An 18,929-nucleotide genomic window follows, 5' to 3' on the forward strand; every position below is an offset into this window, starting at 1 on the left:
GATTCGTGAGTGTCAGGATGCATAGGTATTGATGAATGGTCCTTTAGCGAATGTAAAGTGCTGGGTAACTTATGACCCCTTCGCGAACGAGGATGCATTTGAGCCCAAAAATAAAAGTCAACACAAAAGAGACTGCCTTGGGAAGAATACCTGTAATCTCTCCGTTTGAGAGTAATCTAAGTAACAAGGTGTGTATGTGGAGGTCCTACTTCATCCTAGAGCCATCGAAGAGTAAGAGTACGACGTGCCCGAACGGTGAGTGGGTCTAGTCAAATCAAACTCCGCGCGGCTTTCTCCGGATTACCACCACGGATTTGCACTGAGAGCCGCACGATTTGCCGTTACCTTGGATTTACACGCAATACATCTTAATAGCTTTCCTATCGAACTCTGGTGGTTAAAATCCCCACTGCAGGATTTCTGTGTTTCAACTAGCTTCAAACGCTCCATATCGCACTTAGAACGTCTTCTTCCAGTTTCACCATGTCCGGCGCCCACCACTACAGTGTGGCGGAAGGTCGAAGGCGCTCTTTGGAGAGTTTCGAGGATCATGAGGTGTGTATGACGATAGACCAGTACGGGCACTTACGTTCTGCACAGCCGAGAAGATATAGACGATAATGATTCTCGCAACAAGGCCGATGGATTATCGCCATAGAGTGTTTCCGCGGAACGGAATCGTGCCAGCTGTCACAACATCGGTTTGACGTTGTCCATCACTCACAGCCCGTCCGAAATCCCTTGAGCTGCTTACAACAATCCTCTGACAACCCTCGTTTCAATCCTCTGCGTCATCCATATACCATGAAGACTCTGGTCGTCCTTTACCCGCGAGTCCTCTGCTTTCTATCCACAGCTTCAACAGGCTGACTTCGCCTGCTATTATCTAGAAACTTTAGGTCTGCGGACCTCGATGTGATGGACTATATTGATCCTCGGTCAGAGGAGGAGGAGTCCTTGACTGCAGTACGCTTCGGACAGAGCTCGATCCCAACTGAGCTACCCACGAAGTTCGGTGAGGTCTTCGTGCTTGATGTTTCGACTGCTCTGAGCAATACGTACGGCCCATTCATCCCGATTCTCCGGCTGGATCATCCATCTCACTTTTTCATCAAAGGTTCGACCTCCTCAACATACCCGGGAGCGAAGTCTCTACAAGCATGAATGATGCCGTTCTTGGTGCCGAAGATTCTGCCTCTATCAGAGGACTTGTAGGTGTCCCTAGTCAACCCTATTCACATACCCGTTGATGGAATTCTAGTTAGATAAAGCTACGTGGAACGTTACTCTGGGTTTAGGAACAACATGTGGGGTCACTCTATCTTCTCTTTGTTTTTTGTACTGATCATACTCTGCAGTGATGGCGAGGTCGGGTTTCCCTGATGAATATCCCACAATGCGAGGATTATTCGTCGGGACTCCTGCTGGTGCCAACCTCGGCAACATACGCGATAAATGTACGAGCATATCCTCCATTCTATGACTGTGTGAACATTCTTGAAACGCCGTGAGGTTTCTACGCCAAGCTCATGCGGTCGGCTTTCCGAGTCAGAACTTGAAATTCCCAACAATTTCGTGAAGTCGCAGTCTCGAGCATACAGTCGTTTGCATATGAAACCCGAGGCGGTGTTTTTCTGTGCGCGCGGAAAGTTGTTTGTCTTATCCAAACAGTCACGGCGAGTCACGGTGTGGCACCATGAGCCACATAGTCAAAGAGTGGACCAAAGCCTCGACACTGACATTTGCGTCAGTCTAAGGGTAGATAAAGAAGTGCAGAAAATGTTTCATCATAAAATGGGGGCTGTACATTTTACACTATGGGACACAGAACAGTTGTGCAAATGGATGATGATGGACGAGGGCCTCCTCGCAATGTCAAGTTGAGCGCCTTCAATCATTGAGACATGAGCTGAGAACCTACCCACTAGGAGGAGTGGGAGAAAGAGGCACTGATGTGGTGCGAGTCCCAATCTGTGTCGGAGGAACGTTCATCGGTACTCAAGATGGAAAGCAAGGTCGGCTTGACTTGTTCAAGTCTAACCTGAACTCATTGACAGTTCCGTCGTCGCTGAGAATGTGCAGGATGTTTGCAATTACCATGTATATAGTAGATTCCGAAGATGCTGAGGTGTAAAAGGAAGGTCCAGCACGTCCGAAGCAAGTAGGACGAGAGATGCGTACACGGTGTGTACGGTGTGTACGGTGTGTACGGGCATTGTTCCAAGACTTCGGAAATGTCCGTGGTGACAAGTGTTCGTCACGTATTTGGCTAAGACAAACAACTTTCCGCGCGCGCGGAAAAACGCCACCTCGGGTTTCATATGCAAACGACTGTAACGCCATCACCAGTCACTTTTTCGTCCACAAAAAATAGGGGAAATATGCGAAACGGTCTCCCTCACAAGTCCTTCTGCGAATATTAGAAGCTAATTTCAGCCCTTCGAGTCGTAGATTTTGCGTCGAACACGGCATGGGATGGTACTCGACGTGCAAGATCACGGTACCGTCGGGCGTGACAGCGTCGGAGTACGAAGATGGCTCGGTCCGACCCGCAGGCACGAGAATCTGTGGCTGGAAATCGGGCGAGAATCCGCCGCTCTCGGTTGCCGAATGCACCCTAAGGTTCGAGAGGAGAGGAAGAGGTAGTTGAGATATAATAGCTGTCTTGACCGTTTTTATATCGACCTACTTCACTGCACGATCTGACAAGACGGTGAGGCCCGCATCCCGACGCGGCGTCGGGCGTCGTGGCGCACGACGACCAGTCATTTTGATGATACCCGCCTTGAACCCGCCCTCTCGCCCGCCGTTACAGTCATCGAAGTCAGGCACTACACTTTCGACCACTCACACAAGTCATTCTGTGCGGTCCCGCCGTTGTGGTGACTTCAGTCGCGTTGATGTTGTGTTGATGTATCCGCTCAAACTCCCACTCCGCCCTGGCATCATACCTGGCATTATCCGAGCCTTGCGGTCTATATATACCAGCACTCGTGAACAAGATACAGACATCCCCGCTCAGTCTCGAAATCCAGACTCAAAGATCGAGGAAGACAATCGTTCCTCTTCACTATAGAATCCCCGCTGGCCAACAACCACTATCTTAGTTGACACCAAGTCGACACATTCCTCTGCAAGTTAGCTTGACTTCCTGCTTGACGTCCTTCCTTCGACTTTCCGCAACTTCAACGCCTTAGCCCTCGGCCCTCCGCAAGATGTTATCCGGTGAAAACCCTAAGAGGAGAGAGAGACCGGCCCCAATCCATATGCCTGAGCTCCCTAAACCGGGCCCCTATAGGCTTCCAGGATACGGCCTACCAGTCAACTTCGAACCCCAACCAAGCCATAAAGTTCATCGCTCTCTTGGCCCTCCAACGTACCAATATCAAGAGGTTCACTATCCTCAACAAGGAGACGGAGACACTTTGTGAGTTGTGTGTCCTTACATTTCCATTTTTGCTAGGTTGGTGTCGTGAAATGATACTGTGTGCTGATGGCATGCAACTGTTATTTTAGGTTTAGGAATGCCCTTCGAGGAGGAGATACGTAAGGTTTTATCTCTTTGCATTGCATTCACTCGTGTCTTAGACTATGCTTCCGAACTAGCACAACTCTGTTGACCTTGCGAGAGATCACGATGATGCGCCTCATGAACCAATTGACGGACAAACCTCTGTGGGAGGAGAAGGTAAGACTTATCGAAGTTCGTTTATACCCATAGCCGATGTTCAACCGCCACCTTCAAACCGTGTCCTAGGTTTTTGATGACAATATTACCGCCAAGTGGAAGGCTGAAGCCCTCGCCACACCCGAGATCGATATCACGGAGCTAATGGTCGACTACTGCATCGTCGAGCTGCGTTGGAAAACCGAACTATTCAAGAAGCATGGATTCGTCATTGCTTTCGAAGGCGACGTCGTTAAATCGGACTCTGCTATCTCTCCCAAGTTGAAAGACGAGCTCAAAGCAGCCGTGATATCTCTGGAGAATGTGCCGGATAAGTACAAGGATTGGCATCCCGGCTCTGACGAGAAGGTAACTCTCTGTCCTACACGAGCTGTGGCGTTTGCTGACAGAAAAGTAGGTCCTGGATCTTGTTCACCCATCGCTGTTTCCTCTCGTCTACGGAAAGACGAGGATTTTGCCCGATAGCACATGTGGCCTCGACGACTGCATCCGTAGGTGTGGCGAGGGCGTCGTTCTTCCCGCTCCCTCGAAAGAGGAGTGCGAATTCATCCGTGATGACTTATATGGGCGGGGTCACTATTACTCAGACCGTCATCCCACTCCTTGGAGTCGCAATTACCAGTGGCTTCCGTGTCAGGTGAAACTGACTGACGGTGTGGCGAAGTGAGTCCTAAGCTCGTCACTTTCCTCTAGTCGTGAAAAATAGCAACTCAGGCCGATTCAGGATCACGAGCTATATCAATAATCTGCATCCTCAACACAACAAGGGTCTCTACAGCGTCGTCGAACAGGTCATCACACGCACCGTCCCGCTCTGGAACAGAACACTCACAGCTCTTCAAGCGGATGGCGGACGTGGGGAGCTCAACCCCGCTCGTATACCAACGTATAACGGCCCCTCATACGGAGACGAAGAGGAGCCGGAGATGGAGGAAGGCGAGGATGATGGTGACTACTCAGATAGGCTGAGAGCTTGGAGGCGTTCTAACGTACTCAAGCCGGAGCCCGTAATATTCGACGCACTAGAATTCGAAGAGAAGGCGGGTGTGGTGCTGGAGACTGACTTTGCGGAGAAGGGGTTACAGGTGATCGTGAAGTTGGCTAATATTCAGCTTACGCCTGAGAAGCCGACCTACGATGGCGGGAGCTGGCACGTCGAGGGTCAGCTTGTGAGTTCTCCGTATCCCGATCTTTCGTTATCCAACGTTCTGACTGCTATGAATGATCTAGAACGAGCACATCTGTGCAACTGCAATCTACTACTACGATTGCGAGAACATCACCGACAGCCATCTTTCTTTCCGTCAACAATCTGACGCGGATACCATGGACTATAACTATGGACAGGACGATCATGAATGGTTACAAGTCGTATTTGGATGCCAGAACGGAGAATCCAGCGTTCAAGAGCTCGGCGACGTCCTCACGAAAGAAGGCCGCCTCATCACCTTTCCCAACATTCTTCAACACTGCGTCCAGCCCTTCCGTCTTGCCGACCCCACGAAACCAGGCCACCGCAAGATCCTGGCGCTCTTCCTCGTCGATCCTCATATCCAGATCATCTCGACGCAGAACGTACCCACTCAGAGGAGGGACTGGTGGACCGAGGAGCTGCAGTCAACGAAGAGCTTTGGGAAGTTGCCTATCGAGGTGGGGATGCAGATCGGGAATTTGGTAGATGATTGGCCGATTGGGATGGAGGAGGCGAAGAAGATGAGGGAGGAGCTGATGGATGAGCGGAGGGCGTTCGTGGACAACAATAATTTCTGGTTTAGTTCGACGACCTTTTCTCTTTGCGAGCATTGAACTACTCTTTCTTGCGCTGAATGAATCCGCACTTGGTATAAATTCGATCGATTGTGCAGTACAGTAGCTTTCAACTTGCATGTAGCCTATTCATATCTATCCCAAGAGAATAATAATCGACACCTCGTCTCTCGTAAGAGTGCGAGGCAAGAGTCTTTTGAATATAGCTACCATCTAAAGCTATGTGATCGAAGTATGCACCTCAAAACGCCATCGCCTTTTGGTCGGCACCGTTCCCTTCATCGCTAGTTGTCTGAAGGCCCTTCACATCTCTGTCAGAGCCGTCCATAGTGTGATGGGAGGCGAAGTCCCTCTGGACGCGTACTTCGCGAGAGACGTTGACGTCGACGTGGTTGAGGCGGATGGAGGTTTGCTGCAAGGATTGGTGCTGCAGCCGTGTAGAGTAGGGTGAAAATGATTAGAAGACAATGAACGCAGATAATCAGAAAGTGTACCTCAACATCCTGTTGGCTGCCCATGCGCGACTTCATCTCTCTGCGCGAGAGTAAAGTGTCCAGCAAAGTCTGTACAGAAAACATGGACCCCCGTCGACATCAAGCATATGCATCAGTGTCACAGTTCGGAGGTAAATACGAAGGACAGTAGCGCATAACGTACGTTGGTGTAGATTCTCCCAATGGGGAATGCGAACATAGCGTAAAGGTTCGTCGTAGGGTTGAAGTGGAACGAAAACATGTCTCCGAGAGCGAAGATGGTGACGAAGAGACCGGTCTGAATAGCACCGCGCATGACGCGGAAGATGAGCGAATCGGTTTTGCGGAAGCCAGTACGGGAGCGCCAGAGGGACCAGCAGAGGGAAACTGCGATAAGACGTTGCACGAACGGCAGCAGATGTCAACAAATTGAGCATGGTCACATGGAGAGATGACGTACCGGTGATAATGATATCAGCTGAGGTCTGGAAGACAAGCCATAGCAGGGAGACGATTGAGATGGTAGGAAGCAGGGCCACCCTGTGACGAATGGAAAAACGATAAGTACTTGGCGTGCAATGCCTATAGTAAAATGGACTCACTCTCCAAGGATACCGCATTGTACACCAGCGATCATGCCACAGATAAAACTGGTGAACGAAAACACGAATATGATCGCGGCAAGGATCTTGCTCTTGGTGAATAGGAAAACACTATGGCGAACGATGAGGATAATTAGCGAGAGGTCTACCAGGCACCATACAAAATAGATTAACCGCCAGCCCAAGAAAGATTGGCTTAGTAGAGCGGTCAGAGCAGCTGATGGGGTAATGTGAACTTGCGCCAAACGTGATAGGTATGTATTCGAACGTACTTGCACAAGCAGCTAGAGGCCAGATGCCAGGGTGGGGTCGGTCAGTGGAGCATCAACGACGGTCAGACATTAAGGAAGACTCACTGAAGGTGATCGTCCAGCTGACGCCTGAAGCAGATCTTTGGTGAGCTCACGACGTCCGACACCCGAGTATCTAAGGAGGTCTTACGGAATAGGATGGCAGGGTTGTTAAAGTTGGTCACACTAAGGGTATATATGAGTCGTTAATTTTGAACCAGGAGAGGACGAATACGGACCAGGTCTCCCATGCCGAGTAGACGCTCCTGGATAATTTCAATCAGAGGCAAAGAAATAGGATAGAAAGGGGACAACATACACGCCAGCATGAATGGTGTCTACGACAAACAGCGCTCCGACCAAGGCTCTATTGCAGTAGGGTGATCAGCAGGTAAATAACAAGGGAATGAGTAGAACCGACCGGATGTATAGCCTATCCTTGTGGGCTGGTGACCGAAATAGTTCGTGAGAAGAGTGAGGCTATAGCTGAATGGCATCGGGGCTTACGGGACATATAATATAAGAGAAACTGGTAGCAGACGAGGCCGTACAGAAAGATATTGACTATATGAGACTATAATTCAGCCGACGCTAGTGAAGGCAATCCAACAAATCTCACAGAACAGTCCCACCAGCAGGACGCCTGTTCGAATCAGCAGTTAGGTCAACACTCGCATAGATTCGTTATGACGGAGAAACTGTGCTCACCGATGGTCGTATCGTACTCGCCCATTCTGTACCGGCCGACCACTACGATGTAAGTGTTTTGGGTAGGATGAAATGGGGTGAAGAGCGGTAGAAAGGAGGGAATAAAGGCCGCGACGTCCAACCAACGTGGTCCAACAATGATCAACTCATATTGTCCGACCAACCGATGTTTATGTGTGCTGCCCCATATGCATGAGTATGCGAATGACGGCGTCTGATCGCAGATCTCGATACGACGAACGGAGTTCGTTCATACCCCCGTGCACTGTGTGGAGTCGGATAAAGCCTCATGGAGACAAGATCAAAGAAATATAAAAGTTACTCGAATTGAGTTTCTGGTGCATCCTTCCCGCAATGGAATAGCCTTTCGGAGAAGTCGGAGGCAAAGATGAAAAAATTCAATCGGCGGCCAGGAATTATGCTCGAGCACCTATGGACAATTCGCGACGGTGGTCACCTTGGTTCTTTCGAATCACCATGGCCTCGAGGCCGGAGATGCCGTCGGGTGCCCAAGAACACTCAAGCCTTCCAAACACGATTCTTGTATGTACGAAGGAACGGACCGCTAACAGTGCAATCCAACATCCAGCTCAAAGCTTGAAGCTTTCGTCATGGTGAGTCCTGTGCGAGAAGAAAAGTTCTCGAGCAAGGCAGTCAAGTCAAAATAGAACGCTCTGTCGTCGCTTCTGCATTAGTGCAATTCTGAGGCCATGGTGATGAGAAACTATCAAGGATAACTTGACACATCGTTAGCACAAACTTGCTGAGATGAGATGTTGCGAAAACGTCGCCGTCGTGCCAGGACGACATGAAACGTCCGTGGTCTTCGCCCTGACAACCCAAAGAACGTCAATACTTACATCTTCCTCTGATAAAAGTGAAGTTGAAGCTCACCGAGGACCACTCGGTACACAACCTGTCGATAATCAGGATGTAAACACCGTCTGAGCCGACTCGGAGGTTAGGGGACAGATAGCGGCTTGGAAACAGGGACTTCGAGTATCAATTCAGTACATTGACATCGGGAGACGACCTGGGCACTTGTCCGTGTCAAGGAGACAGCGAAAGATATGCTGATGCAGGGCAGCGTTGACAGATCAGAGCAGAAAGAATGTGTGGCAGTTGTGTGCAGTTGTGTGGCGCCCCGTCGACGGGAAATCCCGGAAGCCTTGCGTAAAAATGTGGCTCGGTCAGGCTCAGACTGAGACTGAGACGATTCTCTGATTTTCCAAGGGCTTTTCACCGACAATTGCTGAGTCTCTCCTATGCGAAAGCTATATTTGTCGTCAAAATTCACACAGAGCTTGCCACACCCTCTGCAGCTGCATCTCTGCCTGTCTCGACAGCTTTCGGAACGATTCAAGCACTGCTCACTGGCAGTGGCGCAGCACCTGTGGTTCCAGCGCATTCCTCGACCAAAGCACCGAAGAAGTCTAGCCCTTTAAAGAGATGACGCTTCTTCGAATTGATGCATAGAATCCGCTGCACGTTCATTGGATGCAGCGCTTACCCTCGCTTACCATGGGATTCTAGGAACATGTGGAGGTGAGAAGGTTGTGTAACGTACGTGTCAAGGGGCCGTTATTGCAGCATTAACGCTTCGGATAGGGTTGAATATCTCGCTTAACGACCAGCCTTGCCGCATGAGAGAAGAGGTCCAGCTCTGTCCAGCTCCATTCGACCCGAGGCTGCCAAATAAATACTGGTCTCATGTCGGCACGACTCGTGCCCGTGAACTCTGTTGAGTTCTCTCTAAGGGTTTATATCCTTCGCGCTCGTCATCTTACCTTCGTTTGCATCTCACTACCCTCTGTGTTTTCCCTCTTTGAATCCCATGCTCGGCCTTCAATCTTTGTCGTCTTTGCCGCTAGATGAAGTCGGCCGTCTTGATGTGGTTGTCTGTGCTGGGACGGCCCTCGCGCTGGTTGCCCTCTACGTCCGGAATAAAAACAGCTTCCCTTATCCCCCCGGGCCTAAAGGACTCCCTGTCATTGGGAATGTCCTTGACGTTCCTCCAAAGCGTCAATGGATTCAGTACGCCCAGTGGTCACGCGAGCTCGGTGTGCCTTTGCGGTCATAGTCTTGAGGACATCAATCTCACGCGGACTGACGATGTATCCTGTAGACTCTCCTATCATCCGCTTGAACATGCTAGGGACGACTATGATCATTCTAAATGATCTCGAGACCACCACCGAGTTCTTTGAGAGACGTGGTCTGATATACTCGAACCGGTGTGTTTGCATTTCCATCCTTATTGTCGCTGGTTCTGAAAGCAACTCCCTGAAGCCCGCGAATGCCCATGCTCAACGAAGCGTGAGTGCCGTAATCATCCCTTTATCCACATGCTGCCTGTCTCACACAATTCTCATGTCAGCTGTGGTTTCGGGTGGAACTTCGGTTTCTGCGAGGACATCGAGCAGTGGAAAGTCTGCCGTAAGGAGTTCGACACTCGCTTTCGCCAGATCACTTCACGACAGTACAGGGAACATGAAGTCGCCATGACCCATGTTCTTCTCGGAAAGCTTCTGAACTCGCCCGAAAGGTTCATGCAGCATCTTCGCTAGTGAGTTTCAACTCATTTATTTTGCGGATTCTCCTTCGACTCTGAATGTCCCTCGAAGCATGACTGGGTCTCTCATTCTCGATATTGCGTATGGCATCAAGGTGAAGCCGGAGAACGACGAATACATCGAAATTGCGGAGAAGGGCCAGGAAGGGATGGAGGCATCCGGAGACCCGAACATCATCGATATCCTTCCCTGGGGTACGTCTTCGATTCTGCCTTCGCACCATGCTTGTTCGTGCTCATTTTAATTTGGTTTAGTTCAACATGTACCTAGCTGGCTGCCGGGAATGCGATGGAAGAAAAAAGTCGACGTCTGGAAGAGCTGGAGTTTCAAGATGCGCGACACCCCATACGAGTGGGTCAAAGCACAGCTCGTAAGATTGAACTTCATCTCCGTCCTTTGTAGTAATGCCAACAGCGTATCATAGGAAAAAGGACTGGCGAAGCCCTCCATTACCACTGATCTCATCGCGAAGTTCGAAAATCAGTTCACCGATGCGCGTCGAGAGTACCTGATCAAAAGCACTGCTGCCACAGCCTACTCCGGTACATGCTCTTTCTTGTAAATGTGCGGTACCCTTGGACTGACCGTATTTCTCTCCCTTAGCTGGCTCTGATACTGTTTGTCGTCGCTCGCGCGTCTTTATTTATTTATTTTCTGACATTCTCTGCGCTATCTCAGACGGTCTCTGCGTTCAACACTCTTTTCCTCGTCCTTACACTATTCCCGGAAGTCCAAAAACGCGCTCACGCAGAAATCGACCGCGTTGTCGGATCTGAACGTCTGCCTGAGTTCGCTGACGAGGACAAGCTTCCGTACATCACGGCTATCATCAAGGAGATCTTGCGCTGGGCTGCGTTCGTTCCGTTCGGTATGAATCTACCATTTTCTCATCGACTTTTCGCACTGTCCCTCATCCGCAACTTTTATGTCGCGTAGCTGTGCCACACATGGCCACTCAGACTGACGTTTATAAGGGGTATATTATCCCCAAGAATGCTCTCGTCATTGGCAATTCATGGTACGCTCACCTGTCTCATCTCTTCTCGTCCGTGATCGCTGGTAGATGACCAATTGTCTTTACTGTAGGGCCATTCTTCACGACCCGGTCGTATACCCCGATCCGGAGTCATTCAACCCATCTCGCTTCCTCACATCTGATGGCCTGAAGATCAATCCCGACGTTCAGGACCCAGAAGTTGCCTTCGGTTACGGTCGTCGTATCTGCCCTGTAAGTCTATAGCATCCAGTTATGCATCTCAAGCTTCGGCTTTCGCCCGTGAGAATTGACGGATATATTTACGAACTCGTTATTGCGGCGTGATTAGGGTCGCTTCATGGCGTTGGACTCAATGTGGATCTCGACTGCCTGCATTCTCGCCATGTTCAACATCGGCAGGGCTGTAGGAAACAATGGAAAGGTCATTCCCTTACCCGAAGAACTCTTCAATTCAGGTCTGGTGACGTGAGTTAAAATTTTCTTTTCTCGTTGTTGGCACATTGCTGACTATCGGTCGTGCACGCTTTCAGGCATCCTACACCCTTCAAGTGCTCCATTACCCCTCGTTCAGAAAATGCCGCGCGTTTGATTCAGGCTTTGGGTGAAGTGCACTGATCACTCAGTCGTGTCCTGTCTTCTCGTTCGACTGTTTCTTTGTCCTCAGTATCTGCACATCTATGCACACTATCGCTATATCCAATGGTACATATTTTGATATGATGGTTGTCCTCGTGCGGAAGACGTACGGCGTAGCCAGCGCAGTGCTCACTTGAGCCATTGTAAGTTTACATGCCCTATAACTATTGCCAGCCAGCAGATTCTTGGCTTGAACGTCTGGATGCATTCTCCTATCGTCTGTATGTACCGCTACCGCGACAGCTTAGTGGCCATTCAATACTTATACGTCGAAGTTCTAGCCTACGACATGTCATTTCTCCGTGTCTACAGCGACTCAGGCATCTTGGGTGACCCCGACCGCGCGAATGAGCTTCACACTAGCCTCCGACCTCGGGGTAATGGAGCAGGGAAACGGCGCAGGATGCCTTTGTAGTACCAGCAATAAACACGGGGCCACCGTTCAGCCGCTGTGCTTCCAGGGATAGTGGTAGATGGAAGAAGGGCTCACGAGACGATGCCTAAAGTGAATAGCTCCTCTGGCATTGGAAGTAATACTCCATCGTCGTCCACCTTCCTCTTGATATTGAACATGGCTAATACGCAGGCAGTTGTTATCCATAATGACTCGAGCGAAAGGAAGCGGCCCTAGAAATTTTCATACAATGCCATCACCGAGACAGGTCACAGCAAACATGGATATAGATCGTCCCAATGGAAGAAGTCAAAGTCGGCAGGCAGAGATAAAAAGGAGTTGCTTGTCGACTCACGGGACACAGGCGTCGGCCAAAGCCAAACACGGCCTCGGGGTCACGGACGTTGGGATCAATTTTTGTACCGTCAGGTGTAAGAAACCTTGACGGGTTGAAGTCGTCCGGGTTGAAATAGGCTGCTGGATCACGGAGGATGGCCCTAGTAGGGTGGAGGAAGGGATAACATCATCACTGGGATGGCCCTTAATCAGATGCAAAGTCGTGAACGCAACGTACCAGGAGTTCGCGAGAACTGTGGCGCCTTTCGGGATGTAGTACCCATTGTAGATCTCCGCTGAAGTAGCGCAATGTGGCATCCCTGTGTCATCGTCGTCGCAGCCCAAGTACGTGAGCAGAAGGCATAGCACAAGATGAGAGCAAGCGATAAATCGAAGAATTCAGTGCGCACCCAGCGGTAAGGGAGGAGCCCAACGCAGGATTTCTTTGACGATGGCTGTAATGTAAGGTAGATTATCCTGGTCAAAGAGTTCAGGCACACGGTTTGAGCCCACGACACGGTCAATCTCCTCATGTGCTCGACGTTGAACGTCGGGAAACAAGGCCATGACAAGAAACAGCGTATTGAGGGCGGAAACGGACTTTGAGCAGCGAAGCGAAGGTGAGGTACGCCAAATTTCTTGAGGCAAGGGGAAGACCGACCGTGTCAGATCCAGCTAGAGAGTAATGTTACTATTCAGACGAAAGGTGGAACATCACCGGACAAGGACTCAACCAGACTGTGACACGTACCAGCGTACACCGTCCCAGAAATGCTCTTGATGATATATTCCCGATGCTCGCAAGATGTGTCGATCATCTCGTCATCGAACCTAGAAATGAGATCCGTGGCCACACAAGGTTTTGCCAAACCTCTGCTCTGTTTCGTAAAGTTGATCGATGACCTTTGCGACAGAATCCAGAGACGAACGAGAATATACTGACGAGTTGTTCCTTGACCCATTCGTACGGAACATCAGACATTTGCAGGACCTGACTCTTCAAAGTGTCCACCTTCATCTTCCACCACATCCCGGGTATCCAACTCGGAATATGTTGAACTACAGCGTCACGACGGAAAGGGACGAATTGGGCTTAATGAGAAATATGGTGATGAGGACTTGATATACGCACCCCACGGGAGAATGTCGATGATGCTCATATTCGTGCATTTTTCAATCCCCCTGAGTGCCCTATCCGCAATACCAATGAACTCGTCACCTTCTGGTTGAGCATGTATACCGTATGCGATGTCGATAATCATAGACCCTGTCACGCTTGGGAACATGACTCAAACAAAGGCAGGAACGAAGTGACTTGGTCGTGAACTTACTAGTGGATATGATGCACAAACCGCTCAGGGGAATCTAGCAGTCTGGTGAGGAGTGAGCGAGCCATGGACAGTTGAGACTCCCTATACCGCATCATTCCGGCTTTGCGAAAGAATGGATCAAAATAGCGACGGCAAATCTTCCAGTCCTCCATGTTGTTAGTCAAGGGGAAGGCCCAACCGAGCCCACATCTAGAACACCAATATTCAGTTCTTGTAGGTTGTAAGAAAGAATAACAGCTTACGCTTCTGCCATCATTGGAAATCGGGGACTTAGAACAGACACCGTCAGAAGAGATAAGTACTCGCAGAGTCAGAGCACACACCGGTTCGAGTATACGGATCCTCGCTTCTCAAGCAAATCAACGGAAGAATTGAGATCATTGAGTACGACCATAGTCATTCCCATCATATTCAGCCCAATCACGGGGGAGTCTGAAGGTGAAAGCCATCGGGCTATGATCAGGTTCATTTATCCCTTTTGAGAGCGTATGTACTAGGATAGTGACATACCCATCTTACGAGACCAATCCCTAAATGCAATCCAAGGGTTTGTCCGCGGCATGTCGAGGACGTTCCCAATGACAGGAAGTCCCTTCGGTCCAGGAGGATACGTGTACGTCTTTCGTTGCCTATAATACAACGCGAGGAGAACCATCGCGCCGCCTGCACAGATGCCAGCATCCATGGCAGTGACTCTAGAAAGAGAAAGGAGAAGTGAAAGGAATATATCGAACATTTCTTCTCGGCGAAGGATGGGTGACTGTGACGACCCGAAACGAGGTGTGAAAAGGCTCTGAGTCCAGCTTATCGAGACAAGTCATCTAGCACTATAAGTGGATGTCGCATGAGAGGATTTGTACGTACGTCGTATCAGAAGCCATTGTATACATTCAATACTTGAATCATGCGGTGTGGTGCGGTAGTTCTCACTTGACATTGTGTGGGACCAACGTAGTACCCGCCGGAGGGTAAAGTGCTGCGAACGCGATCTTGTGTCATGAAGCGATGCCAGCATCAGCACCCCTGGAGAAGCGCAGCCGTGAATAAGTCGAATGTGACTTGTTTGTCTGTCCATCATAGTGCATGATTCCCAAAAAATCATGGTGGACTTGGAACAAAGTCGAGCATATAGCGATGGTTCAAATGAGCTCTACAGCCCTCAGTCAATCAGTCAACCTATCAGGTCAATTCGATAGAATTGCCTACGGAGGATCTGACGATGATTAGAAGCACCATGAATGTGATAGTTAGGGGAAGATCATCATTCATCACTCCAACCAATATGGGACTACCACTTCTGAAAGAACAAGTACAACCGAGTCAAGCTAGTAATACATGTTGGAACTTGGTAACTTACTGTCGCTCCGACAGTGTTCGGCCATAAAGGGCTGAAAAAAGCCGGTCATTGATGGAGTCGTGGCGTTCGCTCGAGCCTTGGTGAAAAAGTAAAGCAAAATACACAGTCGAGCTAAGGGAGAGACGAGAACAAGACGAGAAGGTTGTGATCTCTCAGACGCATCCGGGAACCGCCGGTAAGCGGATGTGATCTCCTGAAAGGGTTTGTTCAATCCTGAATGATTCCTGATTCCTTCAATGTCCGCAGACCATATCAGAACTTTACCAACGTCACTGTTTGGCTACGTCGTCCATTCGGCCGCAATACGGACATCTCTTTGTCCGTGCTCATTGAATCCCGAGACGAGGCATCCCACGAACTTCTCTACTCGTGGAATCAAACTGTTTGGTCACTCTTTTTTGATCAGATTGAACGTCTGCGCTCGCTGCGCCGAGTTATCAGCTCATGTTTTTCTGACTCACGATACATTCATGCACCAGCGTGGGCTTTGGTTGTACGTGAATCAGACAAAGCCATATGAAGTCTTTTAATGGCAAATATTCATCTCTCTCACCGATGTCTGATCCTTCGTTGGAGAAGTACAGATGTCCGGTCCAGGACGCGCAGCCTGTTACAAGCTATGTACACCGGGACGGGTAATTCAAGCTTGTCTCGAGTGATCTTTATGGCTATCGGTGATTGGTCCGATGAACGCACATCTTCGATTGGCTCTTGTTACTCTAATGCAGACAGAGGCTTCCGTACGAGAGACACCATATATTTTTCTCCACTCGTTATGTATCAGCCATCACCGCTGCACATTGGGTGCTGACGATTAGTGCCACCCTTAGGTCTGCTGCGATATGTCACTCACACGAAGTGCCATTTCGGACCAAACCCCACGGGGGATATACCGATACATCCAGTCTTTTATTTCTGATTGGGTATGCTTTATGGTTACTTATACTTATAAGAGCCAGCCGGGCCAGGCTGTTCATTTACTGTCGTCCTCGGCGTCTTCTTCTCCATCTCCCGGTCAGCAAAAGATCAGCATCATATGCTTGACATGTCCCTTCGACCTCTTTCATCGCCGAGTTTGTTCACCCGCGCGGATGTTGGCGTCTTCGTCGTAGCGGCGACCGTTCTCTTTGCTGTTTATCTCAAGCAACGAAACAGAGACCCCTATCCTCCTGGACCCAAGGGCCTCCCGATCATAGGGAACATACTCGACATACCGGAAAAGAAGCCATGGGTGGCGTACAGGGACTGGTCGCGTAAGATGGGTAGGTTATTCTACGTGATGTGTGGCCGTACCGGCTGACCACCCTTGCTATTAGACTCTCCCATCATCCGGTTGAACGCGATGGGTACTACGATAATTGTGGTGAATGACCGCGAGACTGCCATTGACCTGTTCGAGAAACGAGGTGCGGTGTATTCGGATCGGTGTGTAGCTTGATCAAACTCATTTTGAGTTTCATTGCTCAGTTCTTATGTTTAAAGCCCCCGTATGCCGATGATGAACGAAGCGTAAGTTGTCCTTATCCCAACTTTATCCGTCAGGTCTCTCACTCGGCAAACTAACCCAAAATGTTGATATCACCTGTCCAGCTGTGGGTTCGCGTTCAACTTCGCATTGATCAACGATGCCCACCAATGGAAGATGTCTCGCCGCGGATTCGACATGTTCTTCCGCAAAGCAAACGTTCAGCAGTTTCGGGAGCATGAGATGGCCATGATTCGTTCACTGTTGACCAGGCTACTAGATTCTCCTGAGCGCTACGTTCATCATATTCACTAGTCAGTTGTCCAGGTTTATGCCGAGCTTGAGATACCCTCTGACGTGCTCTTCCAAGTATGACAGCATCTATGATTGTCGATATTACATATGGCATTCAGGCCAAGCCGGAGGATGACCATTTCATCGAAATCGCAGAAACGGCCCTCAGAGGACTCGAAAAATCCACCAATACGAGTATCATTGATATACTCCCTTGGGGTATGTGCCAGTCTTCATCACTTCCGATTCCGTGCTCATAATTTCTCGCTTTGACCCATTTCTACGCCATAGTTCAACATGTGCCCAGCTGGCTACCCGGGATGGGGTGGAAGAAGAAAGTAGACATATTGAAGAAACAGACCTTGCAGATGGCCGATGTGCCATATGCATGGGTTAAGAATCAACTTGTCAGTCGTTTTAACCGACATCTCACTAAGTACCAATAATTTATCGAGAGTGTTTATCATATAGGAGAGAGGTCTCGCGAAGCCTTGTGTGGTAACGGACCTAGTTTCAAGGCTCGAGGAGGAGATAAGCGACCATTCCGAACGAGAGTACACTATCAAGAGTATTGCTGGTACTGTGTACGCTGGTACGTGTTCCCACATTGCACCAATCTACTCTACGCTCTGCTGAGTTACCGATATCATACTTATAGCCGGCGCTGACACAGTTTGTCTTAATCGTTCTCTTTGATTTATGGTGTTCTTGACGGTAGATATGCATCAGACTGTTTCCGCTCTTCACTCCCTCTTCCTTGCAATGACCCTATTCCCCGAGGTTCAAAAACATGCACAAGCAGAGATCGACCGCGTCGTGGGATCAGAGCGCATGGCTGAGTTCGCTGACCAGGATAATCTTCCTTATATCACGGCTGTCATGAAGGAAGTCCTACGCTGGGCCGCTCCGACCCCGTTAGGCGAGTGATTCATTGTCTCTGGTACTCTCGCTCATACTCAACTTCGACGAATATGATTGCACTTTACAATTTTACAGCTGTTCCCCATGCGTCCGCTAAGGAAGACAGCTACAAAGGATATTATATTCCCAAAGGCGCTATCGTTTTCGGCAACTCTTGGTCTGTGGTGTTTATATGGTTGCATAGTGTGGAGGTCACTAAGCTTTGGTTTTGTATCTCAATCATTCAGGGCCATGCTCCATGATCCAGCCACTTATCCTGATCCTGAAGAGTTCAGACCATCAAGATTCCTTACCTCTGACGGCGTGCTTGATCCCGCAGTTCCGGACCCCGAAGTCACGTTTGGCTTTGGACGTCATTTGTGTCCCGTAAGCCACTGCCCTCTATTATATCCGCAAATTGTGAAGACTGAACTGAAAGTCCTCTAAAACTCCGTATTTACGTTCCGTGTCTGACATTATAGGGTAGGTTCATGGCCCTTGAGTCCATGTGGATCACGATGGCCTGCATCCTAGCTATGTTCAATATTGAAAGGACGAAAGGTGACGATGGAAGATTCCTTTCGATGCCAGAGGAGTTGTTCGCTTCGGGGATTATGCAGTGAGCTTCCATTTTCATCAAGTTATCGGTTTTTTCTGCTTCAACTCACAGACAATCTATTTCCCATCCACTCACGTCGTGTTTCTTGGACAGGCAACCCAATCCATTCCCATGCACTATCACCCCGAGATCAGATGCCAATGCAAAGCTCATTTGTATTTAGTGACTAGGGGATTGAGCGATCGGGTGGTGGACGGGTGGCGTCGACCGTTGCTCCTTGCGTTAGTCACTCCGTACATCTTCTGCGCTCTCTCTTTGAGTATACATTCTTATATAGTCTGAGCCCAGCTTGATGTAGAGCGCCTTACGAGTCCTCGGATGTATTGCAGACGATATTGGTGACCCCGTATGATTTGGGCTATGTATGTGTGGTGTCTAGCGCATGAGCATGTTGTTATATATTTGGATTTACAGCGTCTGAAGATAGCCGGCCACTGCTGCGAACGACGGGTTGGTCATGACAAGAGCAGAAAAACGGCTGTTTGCTATTTGAGTGGCG

General features: G+C 49.5%; 7 protein-coding genes across 7 annotated transcripts; 5 read left to right on the forward strand and 2 right to left on the reverse strand.

Moving 5' to 3' along the window:
- Positions 1-452: 452 nt before the first annotated feature.
- On the forward strand, positions 453-1,668 carry STEHIDRAFT_123589 (uncharacterized protein; the record flags this gene model as incomplete). The annotated part of the gene is made up of 6 exons (XM_007307083.1): positions 453-830; positions 891-1,058; positions 1,118-1,211; positions 1,262-1,307; positions 1,359-1,457; positions 1,597-1,668. Coding segments are annotated over exons 1-5 (433 nt in total), but the record flags the coding sequence as incomplete, so codon positions are not given.
- Positions 1,669-3,215: 1,547 nt separating this feature from the next.
- STEHIDRAFT_140990 (uncharacterized protein) lies at positions 3,216-5,494 on the forward strand (the record flags this gene model as incomplete). Its single annotated transcript, XM_007307084.1, has 7 exons — positions 3,216-3,427; positions 3,517-3,546; positions 3,589-3,688; positions 3,758-4,036; positions 4,086-4,351; positions 4,413-4,857; positions 4,919-5,494. 7 exons carry the CDS (start codon positions 3,216-3,218, stop codon positions 5,492-5,494), a joined length of 1,908 nt encoding a protein of 635 aa, XP_007307146.1.
- Positions 5,495-5,696: 202 nt separating this feature from the next.
- STEHIDRAFT_170466 (uncharacterized protein) lies at positions 5,697-8,266 on the reverse strand (the record flags this gene model as incomplete). The annotated part of the gene is made up of 16 exons (XM_007307085.1): positions 7,770-8,266; positions 7,529-7,707; positions 7,440-7,463; positions 7,328-7,384; positions 7,242-7,266; positions 7,140-7,187; positions 7,060-7,086; positions 6,972-7,006; positions 6,887-6,910; positions 6,803-6,814; positions 6,705-6,747; positions 6,531-6,641; positions 6,389-6,468; positions 6,113-6,315; positions 5,950-6,018; positions 5,697-5,882 (listed from the first exon to the last, which is right to left on the reverse strand). The coding sequence occupies exons 1-16, from the start codon at positions 7,817-7,819 to the stop codon at positions 5,697-5,699; spliced, it is 1,173 nt and encodes a 390-aa protein (XP_007307147.1). The 5' UTR covers positions 7,820-8,266.
- A 1,096-nt stretch (positions 8,267-9,362) lies between these two features.
- On the forward strand, positions 9,363-11,768 carry STEHIDRAFT_101162 (cytochrome P450; the record flags this gene model as incomplete). Its single annotated transcript, XM_007307086.1, has 13 exons — positions 9,363-9,588; positions 9,654-9,762; positions 9,818-9,844; positions 9,906-10,094; positions 10,153-10,295; positions 10,356-10,471; positions 10,526-10,643; positions 10,705-10,718; positions 10,780-10,969; positions 11,038-11,119; positions 11,188-11,329; positions 11,427-11,563; positions 11,629-11,768. 13 exons carry the CDS (start codon positions 9,363-9,365, stop codon positions 11,711-11,713), a joined length of 1,578 nt encoding a protein of 525 aa, XP_007307148.1. The 3' UTR covers positions 11,714-11,768.
- Positions 11,769-11,991: 223 nt separating this feature from the next.
- On the reverse strand, positions 11,992-14,479 carry STEHIDRAFT_123590 (cytochrome P450). Its single transcript, XM_007307087.1, has 13 exons — positions 14,306-14,479; positions 14,119-14,227; positions 14,038-14,064; positions 13,796-13,984; positions 13,597-13,739; positions 13,408-13,523; positions 13,216-13,342; positions 13,126-13,139; positions 12,875-13,064; positions 12,703-12,784; positions 12,484-12,625; positions 12,225-12,361; positions 11,992-12,141 (listed from the first exon to the last, which is right to left on the reverse strand). The coding sequence occupies exons 1-13, from the start codon at positions 14,448-14,450 to the stop codon at positions 12,051-12,053; spliced, it is 1,512 nt and encodes a 503-aa protein (XP_007307149.1). The 5' UTR covers positions 14,451-14,479; the 3' UTR covers positions 11,992-12,050.
- A 1,718-nt stretch (positions 14,480-16,197) lies between these two features.
- Positions 16,198-17,838, forward strand: STEHIDRAFT_62090 (cytochrome P450; the record flags this gene model as incomplete). Its single annotated transcript, XM_007306712.1, has 8 exons — positions 16,198-16,414; positions 16,469-16,577; positions 16,635-16,661; positions 16,743-16,931; positions 16,988-17,130; positions 17,203-17,318; positions 17,383-17,509; positions 17,630-17,838. The coding sequence occupies 8 exons, from the start codon at positions 16,198-16,200 to the stop codon at positions 17,836-17,838; spliced, it is 1,137 nt and encodes a 378-aa protein (XP_007306774.1).
- Positions 17,839-17,909: 71 nt separating this feature from the next.
- On the forward strand, positions 17,910-18,425 carry STEHIDRAFT_33725 (cytochrome P450; the record flags this gene model as incomplete). The annotated part of the gene is made up of 3 exons (XM_007306673.1): positions 17,910-17,998; positions 18,060-18,198; positions 18,294-18,425. Coding segments are annotated over 3 exons (360 nt in total), but the record flags the coding sequence as incomplete, so codon positions are not given.
- Between the last annotated feature and the right edge of the window lie 504 nt (positions 18,426-18,929).

Source organism: Stereum hirsutum (assembly GCF_000264905.1).
Source record: "Stereum hirsutum FP-91666 SS1 unplaced genomic scaffold STEHIscaffold_12, whole genome shotgun sequence".
Classification (NCBI taxonomy): Eukaryota; Fungi; Basidiomycota; class Agaricomycetes; order Russulales; family Stereaceae; genus Stereum; species Stereum hirsutum.

Bases quoted from the DNA above. Each gene is read 5' to 3' on its own strand.
- STEHIDRAFT_123590 (XM_007307087.1), bottom strand. From the start codon at position 14,450: ATGGTTCTCCTCGCGTTGTATTATAGGCAACGAAAGACGTACACGTAT. The intron at 14,228-14,305 runs GTATGTCACTAT...TTTCACCTTCAG, and splicing joins GGATTGGTCTCGTAAGATGG to ACTCCCCCGTGATTGGGCTG. The intron at 12,142-12,224 runs GTGAGCCCTTCT...GGTACTACAAAG, and splicing joins TTCACTTTAGGCATCGTCTC to GCATCCTGCGCCGTTTCCCT.